General features: G+C 39.6%; 1 protein-coding gene across 4 annotated transcripts in view; it reads right to left on the reverse strand.

Annotated features, from left to right (window-relative positions):
- wdr95 (WD40 repeat domain 95) overlaps positions 1-17,400 on the reverse strand; it is a 152,178-nt gene that overhangs the window by 60,042 nt on the left and 74,736 nt on the right. For all 4 annotated transcript variants that reach the window (XM_059964092.1, XM_059964091.1, XM_059964093.1 and 1 more), the window contains 6 exons: positions 17,023-17,129; positions 16,845-16,924; positions 11,769-11,823; positions 6,553-6,598; positions 4,074-4,133; positions 992-1,154 (listed from right to left, as the gene is read on the reverse strand). In XM_059964092.1, the coding sequence (XP_059820075.1) occupies positions 992-1,154; positions 4,074-4,133; positions 6,553-6,598; positions 11,769-11,823; positions 16,845-16,924; positions 17,023-17,129 (511 nt within the window). The remainder of the gene's footprint in view (positions 1-991; positions 1,155-4,073; positions 4,134-6,552; positions 6,599-11,768; positions 11,824-16,844; positions 16,925-17,022; positions 17,130-17,400) is intronic.

The following is a 17,400-nucleotide window of genomic DNA, read 5'->3' on the forward strand; positions in this document are numbered from 1 at the left end:
GTTGAAATTTGACCATTTGTTACTACTTTAGCTTTGGGATTAGTATTTAAGGTTTTAATCCATTTTATAAAGGATACTCCTAATCCATTTTTTTCCAATACCTTAAATAAAAAATCCCATTCCAATCTATCAAATGCTTTTTCTGCATCTAAAGCAACTGCCACACTCATTTCCTCCCTCTTTTGTGCCAAATGAATTATGCTAAGTGCCTGGGTTACATTATCTGCCGATTGTCTGTTTTTGATAAATCTTGTTTGATCCATATGTATTAATTTTGGTAAGTATTTAAATAATCTGCCAGATAACATTTTTGCTATTATTTTATAGTCAGTGTTTGACAAAGAAATAGGTCTATATGATGTTGGCTTTAAAAGATCTCTATCTTTTTTTGGCAATACTATTAAGATAGCTGTCAAAAAAGATTCTGGAAGTTTATGTGTTCTTTCTGCTTGATGTATTAACTCCATAAAAGGAGGAATTAGTAAATCTTTAAACTTTTTGTAAAATTTGGGTGGAAAACCATCTTCTCCTGGGGATTTATTACTTTGAAGTGATCCTAGAGCTTCTTCGACCTCTTTCAATGTAAAAGGCATATCTAATACCTTCTGTTCTTCCGAATTCAATTTTGGAAGAGTTATTTGTGATAAATGGAACTGTATTTCTGATGAGTAGAAAACCACCTAATTCCTGAACTGATCCAGCCAATTTATTTAAGATCATTACAATGATCTACCTTTAAAGTTAGTGGAGACCGTTCACTGAATATTTTTGGGAAAGGTTTAAATAAGTTATTGGAAACAGAAAGTATTAAGAGCATTGTATTGAGCAGGAGGATCAGACAACATTTTCTCTCCAACTGTTTACATTCTTAATCTTTTAAAATTTGGAATAGATATTAGTAATATCTACCATTCATATTTGTTTCATACAAGTCCTGTCACCTCTTTGAAAAGAAGTTTAAAACCTATCAATCATGCTTCTCTTATGTTACCTTCTCCGTCTCTGCACTCTTTGATTGTCGGATTCTGGAGGTGGCAACAGATGTGACCGGAGATCATATTCCAAACAATTGTTTCTCCATCATAGCTGGAGGTGGCAAGAAGTGTCGGAGGGCATTGGGCAATGCACAGAATGTCATCCTTGTGTCCCCATTTCTAGAAAGAGACACAACAAGATACTGTGATTACTTATGATCCATATTCATATAAATGTATCCTCTTACTTTCACAAAGTCTGTTTTATAAACATTCTTATCAGTTTACCAGAATAGAATATTATCTTAGCTGCTCAGGAATCTGAAGGGGTAGAATTCAGGTTTTCAATAAGATCAGGTCACAGCACATAACCCAATTTATAGTAGAGACTTTTGAATCTTGGCTGAAGTTGTTCAACAGACTCGCAATGTTTTTGAGAACTACAACTTGAACTTGATCTGAGTACCTGCTCCCTGGCTAGTCCGACCACAAATGAATAAACTACCTGAGACCAGTGTGCAGTACAGGTTCTCCCCATGCTTTGACTGGGATCCATTACTGTGAACTGTTCATAACCTGTTTCAAGTCAGAAATCTGATCTTGAACTGACTTCCCAGAGGAAGGTGCCTGCAACCCCACAGTCCAGGGAAATCCATTCTGCTTGACTCTCAAATGCTCCTATGTACATGAATAGGGCATTAGTAAGCTGGGAAGGACCAATAAATGTGAATTCTATACATTTCATTACTATCTGATTTCCTGGATACTTTTTTTGCACCAATTATAAGAAACTAGGTTTTTAGATTTTGTTTTGAAGCTTAGATTAGTTTTGTCACATGTACATTGAAACAGAGTGAAGGGTGTTGTTTCTGCCACATCAAATTAGTAAAGATTGTGCTGGGCAGTCTGCAAGTGCCTCCATGTTTCTGGTGCCAACATAGTATGCCCACAACACAGTTTTCATAATTATACCTCTTTGGAATGTGGGAGGAAACTGGAGCACCTGGAGGAAACCCATATGGTCACCAGGAGAATGTACAAACTCTTTACAGTGATAAAATTGAATGCTGATCTTACAGCTAGTACTGTAATAGTGTTAGGCTCACTGCTACACTACCATGCAAACTGAAATTGGAATTGGATTATTGTCACGTGCAGTGAAAAGCTTCATAATGCAAAATAAAGCGTCGCAGCTACAGATAAAGTGCAGCACAGGTAAATAATCATGCCAAGGTGTCATAATGATATAGATGAGGTCAAGGGTCCATCTTATTGTACTAGGAAACCACTCATGTCATTAGCAAGTAAATGTATGCATTTCCTGGGGGACGTTACGTGATGACGTAGGATCGAGATGTGGGAATCCAGCTCTCCCGTAAAAAAACTAATAAATTAATGTTTGTGAAGAAAAGTTAGTAAATATTTTCTAAAAACTACATCTAAACTACTCAGGATTTCCCTTAGATATGCCTCCTAAACAGACAAAGAAGAAAACTTCTACTTTGAAGGCAGTACAAGCTGAGCCGGCCACCATGAAGAAGCCTCGGACTCAAATGCATCTCACCTCCGGTGATACGGGACAGGAACCAGCGGCAACATCAACAGTCTCCAAGAAGGAACAGGAACTGTGTGTGAGTGCAGGAAAGGGCATGCGCAAACTTGAGGAATTTGAACTACAAATCCCAGCTACGATTGGAAGCAGAAGTGAAAATGAACCCGAGGTGGATTCGGATTCTCTGGAACATACAGATGAAGATGAGGAGGCAGAAGAACAACAGGAAGAGGTTGGAGGTGGAAGATATTCTGGAGACATAAGAGAAGCTTTGGTGCAAATAATGCATGAATTAAAAGAATTTAAAACATTAAAAATAATAAATGAAGATATTAAAAATATGAAGGCTATGTTTGATAAAATGGTGAAAAAACTGGAGAAAATGGACAAGAAAGTTAAAAAGCTGGAAGAAATAATGGGAGACACTATTGAGAGAGTGAATAAAATGGATGATAATATTCTTGCCTGGACATCAGAAAGAAAAAGACTGTTGGAAAAAATAGATGAGCTTGAAAATTTTAGTTGACGAAATAATATTAAAATTGTTGGTCTTAAAGAAGGGATAGAGTGAAAGAATCCAATAAAAAATTTTCAAAAATGGATCCTGGAAATTTTGGAAATGGAAGAGGGAACCCAGTTGATTGAAATTGAAAGGGTCCACAGAGCCTTAAGACCAAAACCTCAACCTGATCAAAACCCACGACCAATCTTGATAAAATGCTTAAGATATCAAGATAAAGAAAAGATCCTGAAGGCAGCTGCCCAGTGTGCCAGAAAGAGAACTGAGCCATTGATGATAGAAGGGAAAGCAGTTCTTTTCTATCCTGATATAAGTTATGACCTTTTGAAGAGAAAGAAGGAATCTAACCCAGCGAAAAAAGTTTTATGGGAAAAGGGTTATAAATTTATATTGCGCCACCCGGCAACACTGATAATTTTTTTGGATGACGGAAAAAGAAGATTTTTTACTGATCATTGGGATGCAGAGGAGTTTGCACAAGAACTCCCAAGTATTCACTAGACACAGTAAGATTTAAAAGTGAAACAGATTAAAGATGAAGATGGGGACACTGAAGTGAGTTGATGGACATTAAGGATAGAAGAATATTTAAATATACTTTTAATTATATGATACAGGGGGAGAAAGGTAAAAATTTGAGAAATATTAATTGAAAGTAGTGCTATTATTTTTTCTTATCTTATATATACTTTTTTATGTTATGGGGGAGCTAGGGGAACTTTGGATCGATTGCTACGGGATTCACGTGTGTAATCAACGGGGGGGGATAATGTTGTGTTTTTTTTCATTCACAACATTAGCAGGAGGGTTGTTGGGTTTTTTTTTCTTTATAATGTATGCATTTCCTTAGGATATACAGTATTCCTTAGGTACAGGACACTATGAGAGGTTGCAAGTAAAGGTCGCACAAAGACCAGTGAACAAATCCATTTGAAGATAGCAGAAAAATCCTGAATGAAAATACTACAACACGTGGACAGTACAGGCACGTTGCAGAGCAACAGAAGCACCAAGTAGTGTTCCTTACCAGATCATCTTGCCAGTATGACTGAGGAGGCTGAACATGATGAAGGTCATCAAATGAATCCTGGACCGTGTGAGAAAGAGAATAACCATTTACCCAGTTTTAAAAGTACATTTACATAACCAAAATTTACACAAGTTTGGTGTACTAACATTCAGAATGGTAAAGGGAAGATAGAAAAGAGTATGCTGTTACTACTGAATTCAGTGTCCCAAAATTTCCAATCACCACTGAGTTTATGGGTCTCACCAGGTCCTAGTGAAGGCATGGTGTGGCCTGTGACATAGAGACAAGCCATTGTGCTCAACTGCTCAATGCTGGTGGTTAAACTCTACTCAAACTCCTAATGCCATCTGACTTCCCTTCTCTTCACTTCATCCTCATTACTGTTAGCATTACCAATTAAGCTCAAATTTTGCAGAGGGGTTAAGTAAACAAGGAAAAACTAATCAGCCAGCACTTCCTGCTTCTATCCCATGAACTCAGCTGGAACTGTGTATCACAGACATCCGGTAGTCATTGTCAATATCAGCTTTCATTGTTCGTCTCCAACTGCCCTTGAGAAGGGGATGAACAGCTTTCCAGAACTTGCTACTGAAGGGGATCAGAGTGCTGTTAGGTAGCGTTACGGGATGGCGAAGCAACAGTGATCTACTTCCACGTCAAAATGTTCTTCAGTTTGCAGAGGAACATAGAAGTAATGGTAATCATGGTAGGTGCTGCCCCTACTCTTCATGGTGGTAGGTTTGGGAGATGCTGTCAGAATAGCCTAGGTAAGTAACTTTTGCAATATACCCCATCCTTCACCCCCCCCCCTTTATGATCAATGCTATACTTTAAGCTATAAAAGTAAATACCCATTTCATTGGTGGAGTAAATGGCTCTATTGTCATGACTTCCCTTGTCTAACATTCCACTTCCGTGTTAAATTTTACTTGGATTCAGTCCGGGCAACAATCTCCACCTATACTATCAATGCTGTAAATTCAAAGCTCACTTTCAACTACAGCTTCTTCAGTGCAAAATACACATTCACTGATTGTGAATCGTTTCCTTTAATATAGCCTTGACTTGCCACTTTGTTTTTAAACTTACCTAATAGGCTGTTTATCTCACAAACAAATAACCTTAAGTGTACTTAGTGGGTATCCACCAGTGCAGGGTAAGCAGGACTTTGTAACAAGGAGTTGGATTGTTTCAGATACGAGGGCTTTGACTTCACCTTCTGACTGTGAGCCACAACTGCAGTTGGAGCCCAAGTGAAACTCTTTTATATATCTGGCAGCTATTTTTACTATCACAGCAATGCTCAGTAGCTTTGAATGAACCTGGCTATTGCACAGCCTATGAATAAATTTATTTCACAACGTTCTAAAAATTCACCAATTTTTTAATGCTTTGACACCTCTTTAATTGCCCCCATGTAGTAACTGACAATTTCATCCAAAAATTTCCTGTTCCAAAGTTAACAAATGGCACTTTCATATACTGAGAATCATAATACATCTCCAACTTCTCCAGTGAGAAGGACATTTGAAGGGTACTGAGATTTGAGAGTCTTAGAGGCCAGAATAATATCTTTTCTTCCTTAAGTGTTTTATTTCATCCCTAAACATTTTCTTCTCTTTCTTCATTGTTTCTGTAATCCTTGTTTTGTTTTGTGGAACATCTCCTGAGCACAGTGACCCTGAAGCCAGTTAAAAGAACCAAGCTTCCAAAACAGGCATTTGGCATCATTTTGTTCTGGTGTCCTGCTAAGATGAACTCAAATGTGCATTTATATCCAGTGCATTATTTTGCTTGAAAAGACCTTGCACATTCAACATACATGCAGCTCCAACATTGTTTCCACATGGCGCCAGGAGGCTGCCTGCACGTCCCTGTCTCTCTCACTCTGACTAATAGTCCAGAGCTAGTCCCTGTGACCAATAAAGCACAAAGATCAATGCAGAAGAACTCAATCATCTAAGTGAGTTGCTCCGATCCTAATCCCCATTCTCAGTGTGCTCTGTATTTTAGGCTGTGCTCCGGTTTTTGGTTTATTTTGATGTTCTAAATTGCTCAGTATGGCTCTGAACGATAAAGCTTGATTACATAAACCAGGCCTCTCCCCTCATAGCTACGTTGTTAGGCACGGACTCATCACAAGCTCCAGCTACGGGTGGTTGTAATGCACATAATTATGATGTCATATTATGTAATGAGCTCGCCCACAGCTATTGACCTATCCGCAATGCTGTTCTTCCCTTTTGGAAAGTAAATCAGCTGCTTCCGTGTCCAGGTGTTCTCAATCAGAGATTCAGTGTGGCAATGAATTCGTTTGTACGTTGTAATTGTTTCAGATACTCAGGAGCTTCTGTGACTTCCGGATTCCCAAGGTGAAGTCATGTAGCCATGGACACCAAAATATCCATTTGGATTATGCAACACATAGTGACCTCATTACTTTATATTACAAACTTCCTTAAAGCAGCATACTTACACAGTATATATTTATTCTTCTATCCCATCCAACAGCAAGCACATAACTAAAAAGAAATTCAAGAAGTACGTGATTGAGAGCACACAATACAACTTAAAAGTACAAAACTGATTCCAGTTCACTGATCGAAAAGGCACCTGGATGGGTTGGTTAGTGAACTCTCAGATTGTTGCTTGGTTGTCATTAAAGTAACTGAGTTAATGAGCTAACAATAGAGGATAAAAGAAATGGGGAGCCTAAAACATTGAGAGGATATAGTGATCATCGATTAACATAGAGAAAGTTTATGAAACAGGTATTAGATATTTTTAAAATCTGAAATAGTTTGACAGAATGAAAAGGCAAAATAGTTTTCTCTGTCTAGAAAGCCAATGTTGAGTGTAGTAAATTTAAAAGAAATAAGCACAAATGTTATAGGAACTTAGAGTGCTGTGAACTTTGCTACATAGAATCAAGCTCACTGATATGTATCATAAAATGTGTTGTTTTGCAGCACCAGTGCAGAGCAAGACATTAAAAATTAATATGTTACTATAAGTTAATATAAATAAATAAATGCACAAATGACAAATAACAAGGTATCACAGAAAGACACTGAACTGGCACAAAAGTCAGTAATGGGATTAGATTAACAGCTCATACGGGTGTTTCTATAGTCACAGACTTGATACTAGGATGGCACATCTCTACGATGGTATGCAGCCTCTTGGTACAAAGATCATAGATACCACTGAAAAGCTGAAGAACATGAAAGGTGACTGCAGAAGGCCCCACAAGGCTGTAAGCAATATCCAGCAATAGAGCAGAGAGTGACTAACCAACAAAAAGCCCAGAATACACATCATTTTCAGAGTAGCAATCAATATTAGATGGGTAGCTTGGAGAAAAGGGTAAAAAAAATTGGCAGTGGAGTGTGATGGGGGAAATATGAAGTTAGTCACTTTGCAAGGAAGAGAGAACAGCCAAATCACTGAGACTTGAAAATGACAATGTGATCTGGGGTCCTCACTCAGGAAACACAAGAAGTTAGCATATATGCAGATACAAATAATTAAGGCGGCAAATGACATGTTGGCCTTAACTATAAGGGATATGGAGTATCAAAACAGGGAATTTTTGTTGCAACTTTACAGATACTGGTGGGAACACTGCTAATAGTTTTTCCTGGGATGAACATATTGAATGTTTGAGATACAGGGCTTGTATCCAATAGAGTTTCAAAGATTGAGAAGTGACCATATTGATACACATTAAATTCTAAGGGGGTTTGACTGGGTGGATGTGGAGGATGGGTTTCTCCCGGAGGGGTATCTGTATCTAGGAGCATATTTCAGGAGAACGGATGCCCATTTAAGGCATAGGGAAGAACTTCTTTCAAAAAAGGTCATGATTTTTCCGACCCACAAAGCTGTGTAGACTTAGATTGACAGACAACAGGTTGGATCAGCCAGAATTTTATTTAATTGCAGAGTAGGTTACTCCAGTTGTTTGAGTTCTTGGGTAGTTTTAGACTGGATCTCAGAGAGGAATACTAGTTTAAAAGGGTGTAGAATTAGTGGTATAGATCAACTATGAATATAGCACATTTCCCTTTGCCTGGTAAAAGAAGGCAATGACAGATCAGGAACTGAGTTGTTCCGGGCTTTGTGAGGACAATGGCAATTGCCAATCTATAGGGGTCTTTGAACCTGTTCCTATGGTGTGGAATAAATCAGGAAAGTGGTGGTTTACTGCTATCACAACAAACTTGACTCAATTGTTGAGTCAATTTAATGAAGTCAAAAGTTGACTTCATTAACTTTGCCTCCAACTTTCACCTTGCCCTCAAATTTACCTGGTCCATTTCTGACGCCTCCCTCCCCTTTCTTGATCTTTCTGTCTCCATCTCTGGAGACGGCTTATCTACTGATATCTACTATAAGCCTACAGACTCTCACAGCTACCTGGACTAATCCTCTTCCCACCATCTCTCGCAAAACTGCTATCCCCTTCTCACAATTCCTCCAACTCTGCCACATCTGCTCTCAGGATGAGGCTTTTCATTCCAGGACAAAGGAGATGTCTTCCTTTTTTAAACAAAGGGGCTTCCCTTCTTCCACCATCAACTCTGCTCTCAAACACATCTGTCCCATTTCCCACACATCTGCCCTCACCCCATCTGCCCGCCACCCTACTTGTCCTCACCTACCACCCCACCAGCCTCCAGGTCCAATGTATAATTCTCCGTAACTTCCGCCACTTCCAACGAGATCCCACTACCAAGCACATCTTTCCCTCCCCCCTTTCTGCTTTCCGCGGGGATCACTCCCTACACGACTCCCTTGTCCTTTTACAAAGGTGAAGCAACTCTGAGGGGCCGAAGGGTACAAAGTCGCCCCCTCCTTTTTGAGAATCGCAAGATCGCTATTAATTCGGGTCTGGGACCCAGAAAATGAGAGAGATACACATCATGAGGGAGAGAGACGCAGAATACACAACCAGGTGGAATGTGTCCTGACGTAAGCGGAACGGAACCACTGATAACTGCTATTGTCTCTTGGAGACGGAATTGTGTATTGAGTACTGTACTATTCATTGAAACCCCTCGGGACAACCAGAGTGGTCTGGTTGAGGGATTGCATCATCCCAACCTGATTGACATCTGAGACCCCGCGAGTAAGGATAAAAGAGGGTCTGGGGAACAAACCCTTTAGACACACCAGGAGAAACGCTGGAAATCCAGTGACAGCGTTTTATAGCGAAAGCCGGTGGGGGCTCGTGTGCATCCTCCCTTGCCAGGGTGGCGGGCTCATCACGGAAGAACGGTTTAGCTAAAGGAAAGGCCACAAGTGAAAGGCCATGACAACGAGACACCTGACGGATCGAAATCATAAAGGAAAGCGGCAAGTTTTTTTCTCTTTCTCTCCCCAACAAAGTGCAACACAGCGACAACCAAAAGACGGCAGCTTGTGGAACTGTAGTGAACTTTATATTTTCATCGGACAATACATTATCCCCTAGACAACGATAGAGCTTATTTCTTATTGATTATTATTATACCGGCACTTTTAGATTTAGTATTGACGACATATATTATCTGTATATTTGCATTGATATTATTTTTGTGTATTTTTACTAATAAATACTGTTAAAAATAGTATCATCAGACTTCAACGGACATCTCTATCTTTGCTGGTAAGTCACCCAGTTACGGGTTTCGTAACAGTCCACTAGTCCCCCCCATCCCTTCCCACTGATCTTCCTCCTGGCACTTATCCTTGTAAACGGAACAAGTGCTACACCTGCTTACACTTCTTCCCTCACCACCATTCAGGGCCCCAGACAGTCCTTCCAGGTGAGGCGACACTTCATCTATGAGTCGGCTGGTATGAGTCCGGTGCTCCCGGTGTGGCCTTTTATATATTGATGAGACCCGACGCAGATTTCACTGAACACCTACACTCTGTCCGCCTGAGAAGGCAGGATCTCCCAATGGCCACACATTTTAATTCCACGTCCCATTCCCATTCTGATATATCTAGGCTTCCTCTACTGTCAAGATGAAGCCACACTCAGGTTGGAGGAACAACACCTTATATACCAGCTGGGTAGCCTCCAACCTGATGGCATGAATATTGACTTTTCTAACTTCCGTTAATGCCCCTCCTCCCCTCCTTACCCCATCCCTGACATATTTAGTTGTTTGTTCTTTTCTCTCTCTCTCTGCCCATCACTCTTCCTGTTCTCCATCTCCCTCTGGTGCTCCCCTCCCTCTTTCTTTCTCCCGAGGCCTCCCGTCCCATGATCCTTTCCCTTCTCTAGCTCTGTATCCCTTTTGCCAATCACCTTTCCAGCTCTCAGCTTCACCCCACCCCCTCCAGTCTTCTCCCATCATTTCACATTTCTCCCTCCCCCTCCTACTTTCAAATCTCTTAGTATCTTTCTTTTCAGTTAGTCCTGATGAAGGGTCTCGGCCCCAAACGTCGACAGTGCTTCTCCCTATAGATGCTGCTAGGCCTGCTGTGTTCCACCAGCATTTTGTGTGTGTTGTTTGACTTTCCAGCATCTGCAGACTTCCTCGTGTTGACTCAATATCATCTGTAGAGTCTCCAGGAACTCTGGGGCTGACTCTTAGGGATAGGATTTGTTCACATCTGGAAAAGCTGGATCTATTAGGGATAGTCAGCATGACTTTGTATGCTCTACAACTTTGACTAAATTTTCTGAGGCGATACAGATGTTTGATGTGGATAGAGCAGTGGATACAGGTCAAATGGTTTACTAAACTCCATACCAATAAGGTTCTTCATGGTAGGCTGATCTGAAGATTAAGGCATGTGGGATTGATTATGACTTTGTAGATTGGATACACAATTGGCCAAAGGTGACAAACGGTAGAGGTGGTGGATGTAATTCTGACTGAAGGTCTGTGACCAATGGTGTTCCACAGGAAACAAAGCTGGGAGCTCTGTTGTTTGAGGTATACATTAATGATTTGAACTAAGATGTAGGAGAATTGTGATTAATAAGTCTGCATACAATACAAAATTTGCCAGAATTGTGGATAGTGAGAAAGGTTGCCAAAGGATACAACAGGACATCAACCAGTAGGAAATATGGGCAAAGTTTAATTCAGACAGATGTGAGGTGTTGCACTATGCAATGGTAGTTTTAGAAGGGAAGTATAGAGAAAGTGGCATGATGCTTAGGAGCATTGATGAGCATAAGGGTCTTGCAGTGTTCTGGCAGTTGGGGGAGATACATACAGAAATGCCAATCTTGATAAACATCATGGAACACATGGTTTTTCTAGCCATCATTGAAATAGGTTGTGTAGCCTAATAAACTGAGCCGATTCTACATACTTCTCTCCATAGGATGCTGCCTGACCTGTTGAATTCTTCCAGCATTTTGTGTGTTCTATGGCGTAATACCCATTTTACTTGCAATAATTATTGTTTTAGTATTTCCATTGAGATGACATATGTTCTAATTGTACCGAATTGCTTTGGTGTTAGGTTGAATAACTGACACCACGTAAGATCAAATCTTATAGCAGCTGGCTTCCCGTCACTCTTCGTCAAGTCAAATGAGGGAAAATATTTAAATAATCCAATGACAAATTAAAAATGAAGCTGGAGAGACAGTGATACCAAAGAGACAAGTACATTTAGAGATGGGCGGAAAGAAATTCAGGTGAGGGAAACTAAAGACAATGTTAAATACTTCATGCTTACTTATTCTTGTGCATCTCCACATAGATACAGTCACAGATTTCATCACATCTGCCCTCTGCAACAAGAATAGATTACCTTTGTCAAAAAAGTGATATACTTTTGCTCCAAGTGAATATCACTTTAAGATAGAGTCCACTTGCAATTTTTTCTTCAAAATTAGACTAACTCGTAAAAATATACTTTATTTTTATTCCAATTATGTGCAAATAGTCTAATAATCCATATTAGTTTTTTAAATCTATAAGCTTAAAAATCAATTGGTCAACATCTTACAGAAAATGAAGATTGGTCTTTAGGTAAAAGACAATTGGACACTGATAATAGTTCTCACTAGTTTACAAATTCTATGCAAAGATATGAACAAAGTCCCAGAATCAAGGATAAACTTTATTCACCATATACATTTACATGAATTAGGAATTTGCTGTGGCTACATTCAACAAAAATATCCTACAATTATAAATAATAATTATTATATAATTAATAGAATAAAACAACATTATAAAAATCAAAGAATTTTATATAGTAAAGTTAGAAGCTTGGATATGGAATAAACTGTGTATATATATTCATAAACACCAGCCTGTATTTGCAATGTAAACAGCATTATAAAAATGGCTTAAAGTGATTTCAGTGCAGTGTGAGATAATAGATGAAGGGAGGGTGGGTGGCGGATAACTAGAAAGGTTGATCAGTGAACTGCCTAGGGTATTAACTGTCTAAGGTGGTATGAAGTTTTTGTTTTAATAGCCCTATAATGCTTTCTAGGAAGGAGCTCATTACTTGCTAAAGTAAGTGCCCTTTCACCCTTCGGCTAATGAGAACAAATTTATGGAGGCTATTTCCTTTAATAAATGTGAGTACAAGCACAAGGAAAAGCTGAAAGGAAATGCATGCAGATAAAAAAAAGTTTAATACACAATACAACATTATATACAGAAACTTTAACTTCAAAGCACAGTTATTTCATCCATTGTCGGTAAACTGGCAAAATGAACACACTGTGCTCTGTTAAGGAGGAATACAACAACTACCATAACTCAAACCACGGAATGTTAAAGGTGACTCAAACTCAAAATAAATTCGTGTAGTTTTAGTTCCCCTTATAAAGAATTTTAGAAACAGCAGTGCTATATATGCTTATCGTCATTTTCTTTCATGAGAATTTCTAAATACAAGTAATATAGAACCATAGAACATTACAGCACAGAAACAGCCCCTTCAGCCCTTCTTGGCTGTGCCGAACCATTTTTCTGCCTTGTTCCACTGACCTGCACCTGGGCCATATCCATCCATACACCTCTCATCCAAGTACCTGTCAACGTTTTTCTTAAATGTTAAAAGTGAGCCTGGATTTACCACTTCATCTGGCAGCTCATTCCACACTCCCACCGTTCTCTGTGTGAAGAAACCCACCCCCCACCCAGAATGTTCGCTTTAAACTTTCCCCCCTTCACCCTTAACCCATGCCCTCAGGGTTTTTCTCTCCCCTAGCCTCAATGGAAAAAGCCTGCTTGCATTCACTCTATCTATACCCATCATAATTTTATACACCTCTATCAAATCTCCCCTCATTCTTCTATGCTCCAGGGAATAAAGTCCTAACCTATTCAACCTTTCTCTGTAACTCAGTTTCTCAACATCCTTGTAAACCTTCTCTGCACTCTTTTAACCTTTTTAATATCCTTCCTGTAATTAGGTGACCAAAACTGCACTCAATACTCCAAATTCGGCCTCACCAATGCCTTTTACAACCTCACCATAACATTCCAACTCTTATACTCAATACTTTGATTTATAAAGGCCAATGTACCAAAAGCTCTCTTTATGACCCTATCTACCTGTGACACCACTTTTAGGGAATTGTGTATCTGTATTCCCAGATCCCTCTGTTCTACTGTATTCCTCAGTGCCCTACCATTTACCTTGTATGTTCTACCTTGGTTTGTCCTTCCAAAGTGCAATACCTCACACATGTCTGCATTAAACACCATCTGCCATTTCTCAGCCCATTTTTCCAGCTCATCCAAATTCCTCTGCAAGCTTTGAAAACCTTCCTCACTGTCCACTCCACCTCCAATCTTTGTATCATCAGCAAATTTGCTGATCCAGTTTACCACATTATCATCCAGATCATTGATATAGATGACAAATAACAATGGACCCAGCACTGATCCCTGTGGCACACCACTAGTCACAGGCCTCCACTCAGAGAAGCAATCCTTCACTACTGTTCTCTGACTTCTCCTATTGACCCAATGTCTAATCCACTTTACAACTTCACCATGTATACCTAGCGATTGAATCTTCCTAACTAACCTCCCATGCGGGACCTTGTCAAAGGCCTTACTGAAGTCCATGTATACAACATCCACTGCCTTCCCTTCATCCACTTTCCTGGTAACCTCCTCAAAAAACTCTAACAGATTGGCTGAACACATAGCAAGTCATATTTTGTTTTGAAACAAATTTTAACTTCTCTTTTAATTACATCAATGTCTTTGTATAATATTTAACACTGCATATTTTAAAAATGTATGATTTCTGCCTATGGAAATTCTTTTATATGATTGAATGTGAAGTCAGATTGAAGCCATCTCAGCTAGGCTTCTGAATTTTTCATTGATTCTATTGTATTTATTGGTCCATAGTGAATGCATGCAAGAAAATGAATCTTAGTGTAGTAATACGGTGACGTGTACAAACTTTGATAACAATTTACTTTGAACTTTGAATTGACTTCTGACGTCTGAAAAAAAGAGAGTACTCACTCAATGGCCCATCTCTGTAAGAAAATTTCTCCCTGGTCAACAGGAAGCAAAGTTACCTCAGCACTGACCCCATATTCCAGATGTCTTCCTGCTTAATATGCAGCAATATGCAAGCTACATTTTGCACAGTACATTTCTTGGAAGGAACACACTGTGCAAAATATAAATTAAAAACAAGATGCTGCGTTGTGAAAGGAAGAAAATAATATGACATTTGGAAAAGAGCAAATGCAATTATAAAAAGAATTACAGGAAAAGAAGCAGCTGTGAATTGGAAGGGGTTTTAAACCAAAACTCCAATGAGATGAACTTCAACGATGAAACCTTACCAGAAGATGAATATTCACTGCAGTGATATGTAATTACCGCCATGGCATACGATATGCTAATTGTATACTCTCTGTCTACACTGCTGCTGCACACAAAAACACATTCCATTATATACAAGCCTGGTTACTGACTGAAGACAACATAAATGAGAGCTGTGTATACACTTAATAGATATATGGAGAGAAAGCTTAAGTATGGACTAGATGGGCTGAAGGCCCCGTTTTGGTGCTGTAATGCTCTGTAACTACGATTAATTGGCTTGGTACCCAACCCGAAGCCACAGGTCCCATCTGTAGAGTGGACTACCAAGGGTAGCATTGAATAAAGTAGTAGTTGACATACAAGTTCCAGATTCCTGAGCTTTTACATTAGTTCCATCGAATATTGTTGCTGCAGTCAGAAGGAGTCCAGTCTAACATCACACTGCCAGAGACTGCATCTTGGTAGTGTGGAGGAATTTGTTTTAACCTACAGAATTTAAGAGGGCTCAAACTAGTTTGGGAGGGGTGGGTAGGACTAAGCTGGAGCAAGTCGTGGAATAATGCAATAGGCAGCAAGAGCAACTTTAGTAACCAGGACAGCCAAGGGAACATTTCAGGGAGGGAGAAGAATTCTCAGTTCAGCTGCATTTATTTCAGTGCATGGCACTTAACAGGTAAGGTGGAGACACTGGAGCATGGATTCCTCCTGGAGACTGGGATGTTAAAGTCATAATAGAAATAGATCTGAGAGAAGGGCAGAACTGGTGGCACTATAATTCCAGGATACAGATGCTACAGACATGAGAGAGATACAGGTATGTGAGGAGGGTGTGTAGCCTTTTTGCCAAGGGAGGATGTAATAGCTATGGCTTAGGACAACATTCTTGGAGGTTCTGCAAGTGAGGCCATACAAGTAGAGCTCAGAAACAAGAATGGGAGGGTCACTCTAGTGGGCTTTATTATAGATAGACCTCACCCCAGTAGTTCGTGGGCACTTGAGAAACAGGCCTGTATAATTGTAAAGATAATAGGCAGGTTTTAATTTCCCCAGAGTTGGTTGGGCTACCCAGAGTATTATAGACCTGGACAAGGTGGAACTTGTGAAATCTGTCCAGAAGAGTTTCCGGACATAATACCTAGAAGGCCCTAGTTAAAGGGCTGTAATACGAGACCTCCTTTTCAGGAACAAAGCAGGGCAAGTATTAGTCAGGGAGCTGTTTAGCTCTAGTGACCATAATTATATTTTTTAATATATAGTGATGGAAAAATGATAGGACAGATCCACACGTTAGGGTACTAAATTGGAGGAGAGCTAGTCTTGTGGAAATTAGGCAGAATCTAGTAGAGGTGGGTTAGATGAGTCTGATGGAAGGGAAATGAATGAATGGCAAATGGAAGGCTTTTAAGAGTGTAACATCAAGCTCCAGGAGAGGATGAGCTTGCTAAGGTGAAGGGTGAACTGGGCAGATTTAAGGGACCCTGGCTAATGAGAGTTCCCAGCTCTGATTCTCGGGTCCTGGCCTGGTGCAATTGTAGGAAGTTAGAGAAGAAGTTGTGGAGGTCCTCAAGGAGATTTTTGCTTGATGTCTGGCCACAGGTGAATTTCTCAAGGACTGCAGAGTGACCTATGTTTAAAAAAGTGTAGCAATAACAGGCCAGATAGATAAGATAGGTAGTAATATGCTTTTTGTTGCTGGATTGGGAGTTGAAAACTAGGCATAGGTTTAGGATGAAAGGGGAAAGATTTAAAAGGGATCTGATAGTTGCCAAAGGAAGTGACCAAGGCAGGCACAGTAACATAATTTAAAAATCATTTGGATGGGTACTTAGAAGAATGGGGCTTGGAGGAATATGAGCTGAACTCAGACCAGCTGGTTGGGCACCATGTTCAGTATGAACTGGTTGGGCCAAAGGCCTGTATCCGTGTTGTATCGCTCTGTGACTATTTGACATAAATATATCATTTTGAAACCACAATTATTACCATAATTTACCTTTCTTCAGTATTTTTAAGCAGTGGCCATTGTTATGATTCCAGATCCTTACACATCCATCTCTTCCTCCTGTAATCAGTCTACAGAATGAAAATGTTACTTTTGTGCTTCCATGTCTTACTAAACTGAAAGAATCAACACGAGACACAGCTCCGCAAACTGCTAACCCCTCACTCACCTCCTTCCATTGTCATCAAAAGCCATGCAGCAAATGGCAGAATCACCATGAGCTCCACTGAATTCAAACACAAGTTTTCCTGTGTCAAGGTCCCAGACTTTGATCACCTGGAAGAAAACACAAATTGTTTACTGTCTTTTCCTTTGAGGATTTCAATTATCTTGATTGTATAAATCAGGTTTTTATTCTATTTATCGTATATTTAATTAAACTAATAAATCCTCAGTGGCACTGCTCAGAATAAGGTACAGGAGACATTATTTTGTTCAAGTCTTTGTGTCTCCATGCATGTATGGAACACTGATTTACAGTGAATGAACAAATCAAATTCAATTAAGATTATATCTGCCTTTAGGTTTCAGATCCATAACTGTACAT

Source organism: Hypanus sabinus, chromosome 3 (assembly GCF_030144855.1).
Source record: "Hypanus sabinus isolate sHypSab1 chromosome 3, sHypSab1.hap1, whole genome shotgun sequence".
Classification (NCBI taxonomy): Eukaryota; Metazoa; Chordata; class Chondrichthyes; order Myliobatiformes; family Dasyatidae; genus Hypanus; species Hypanus sabinus.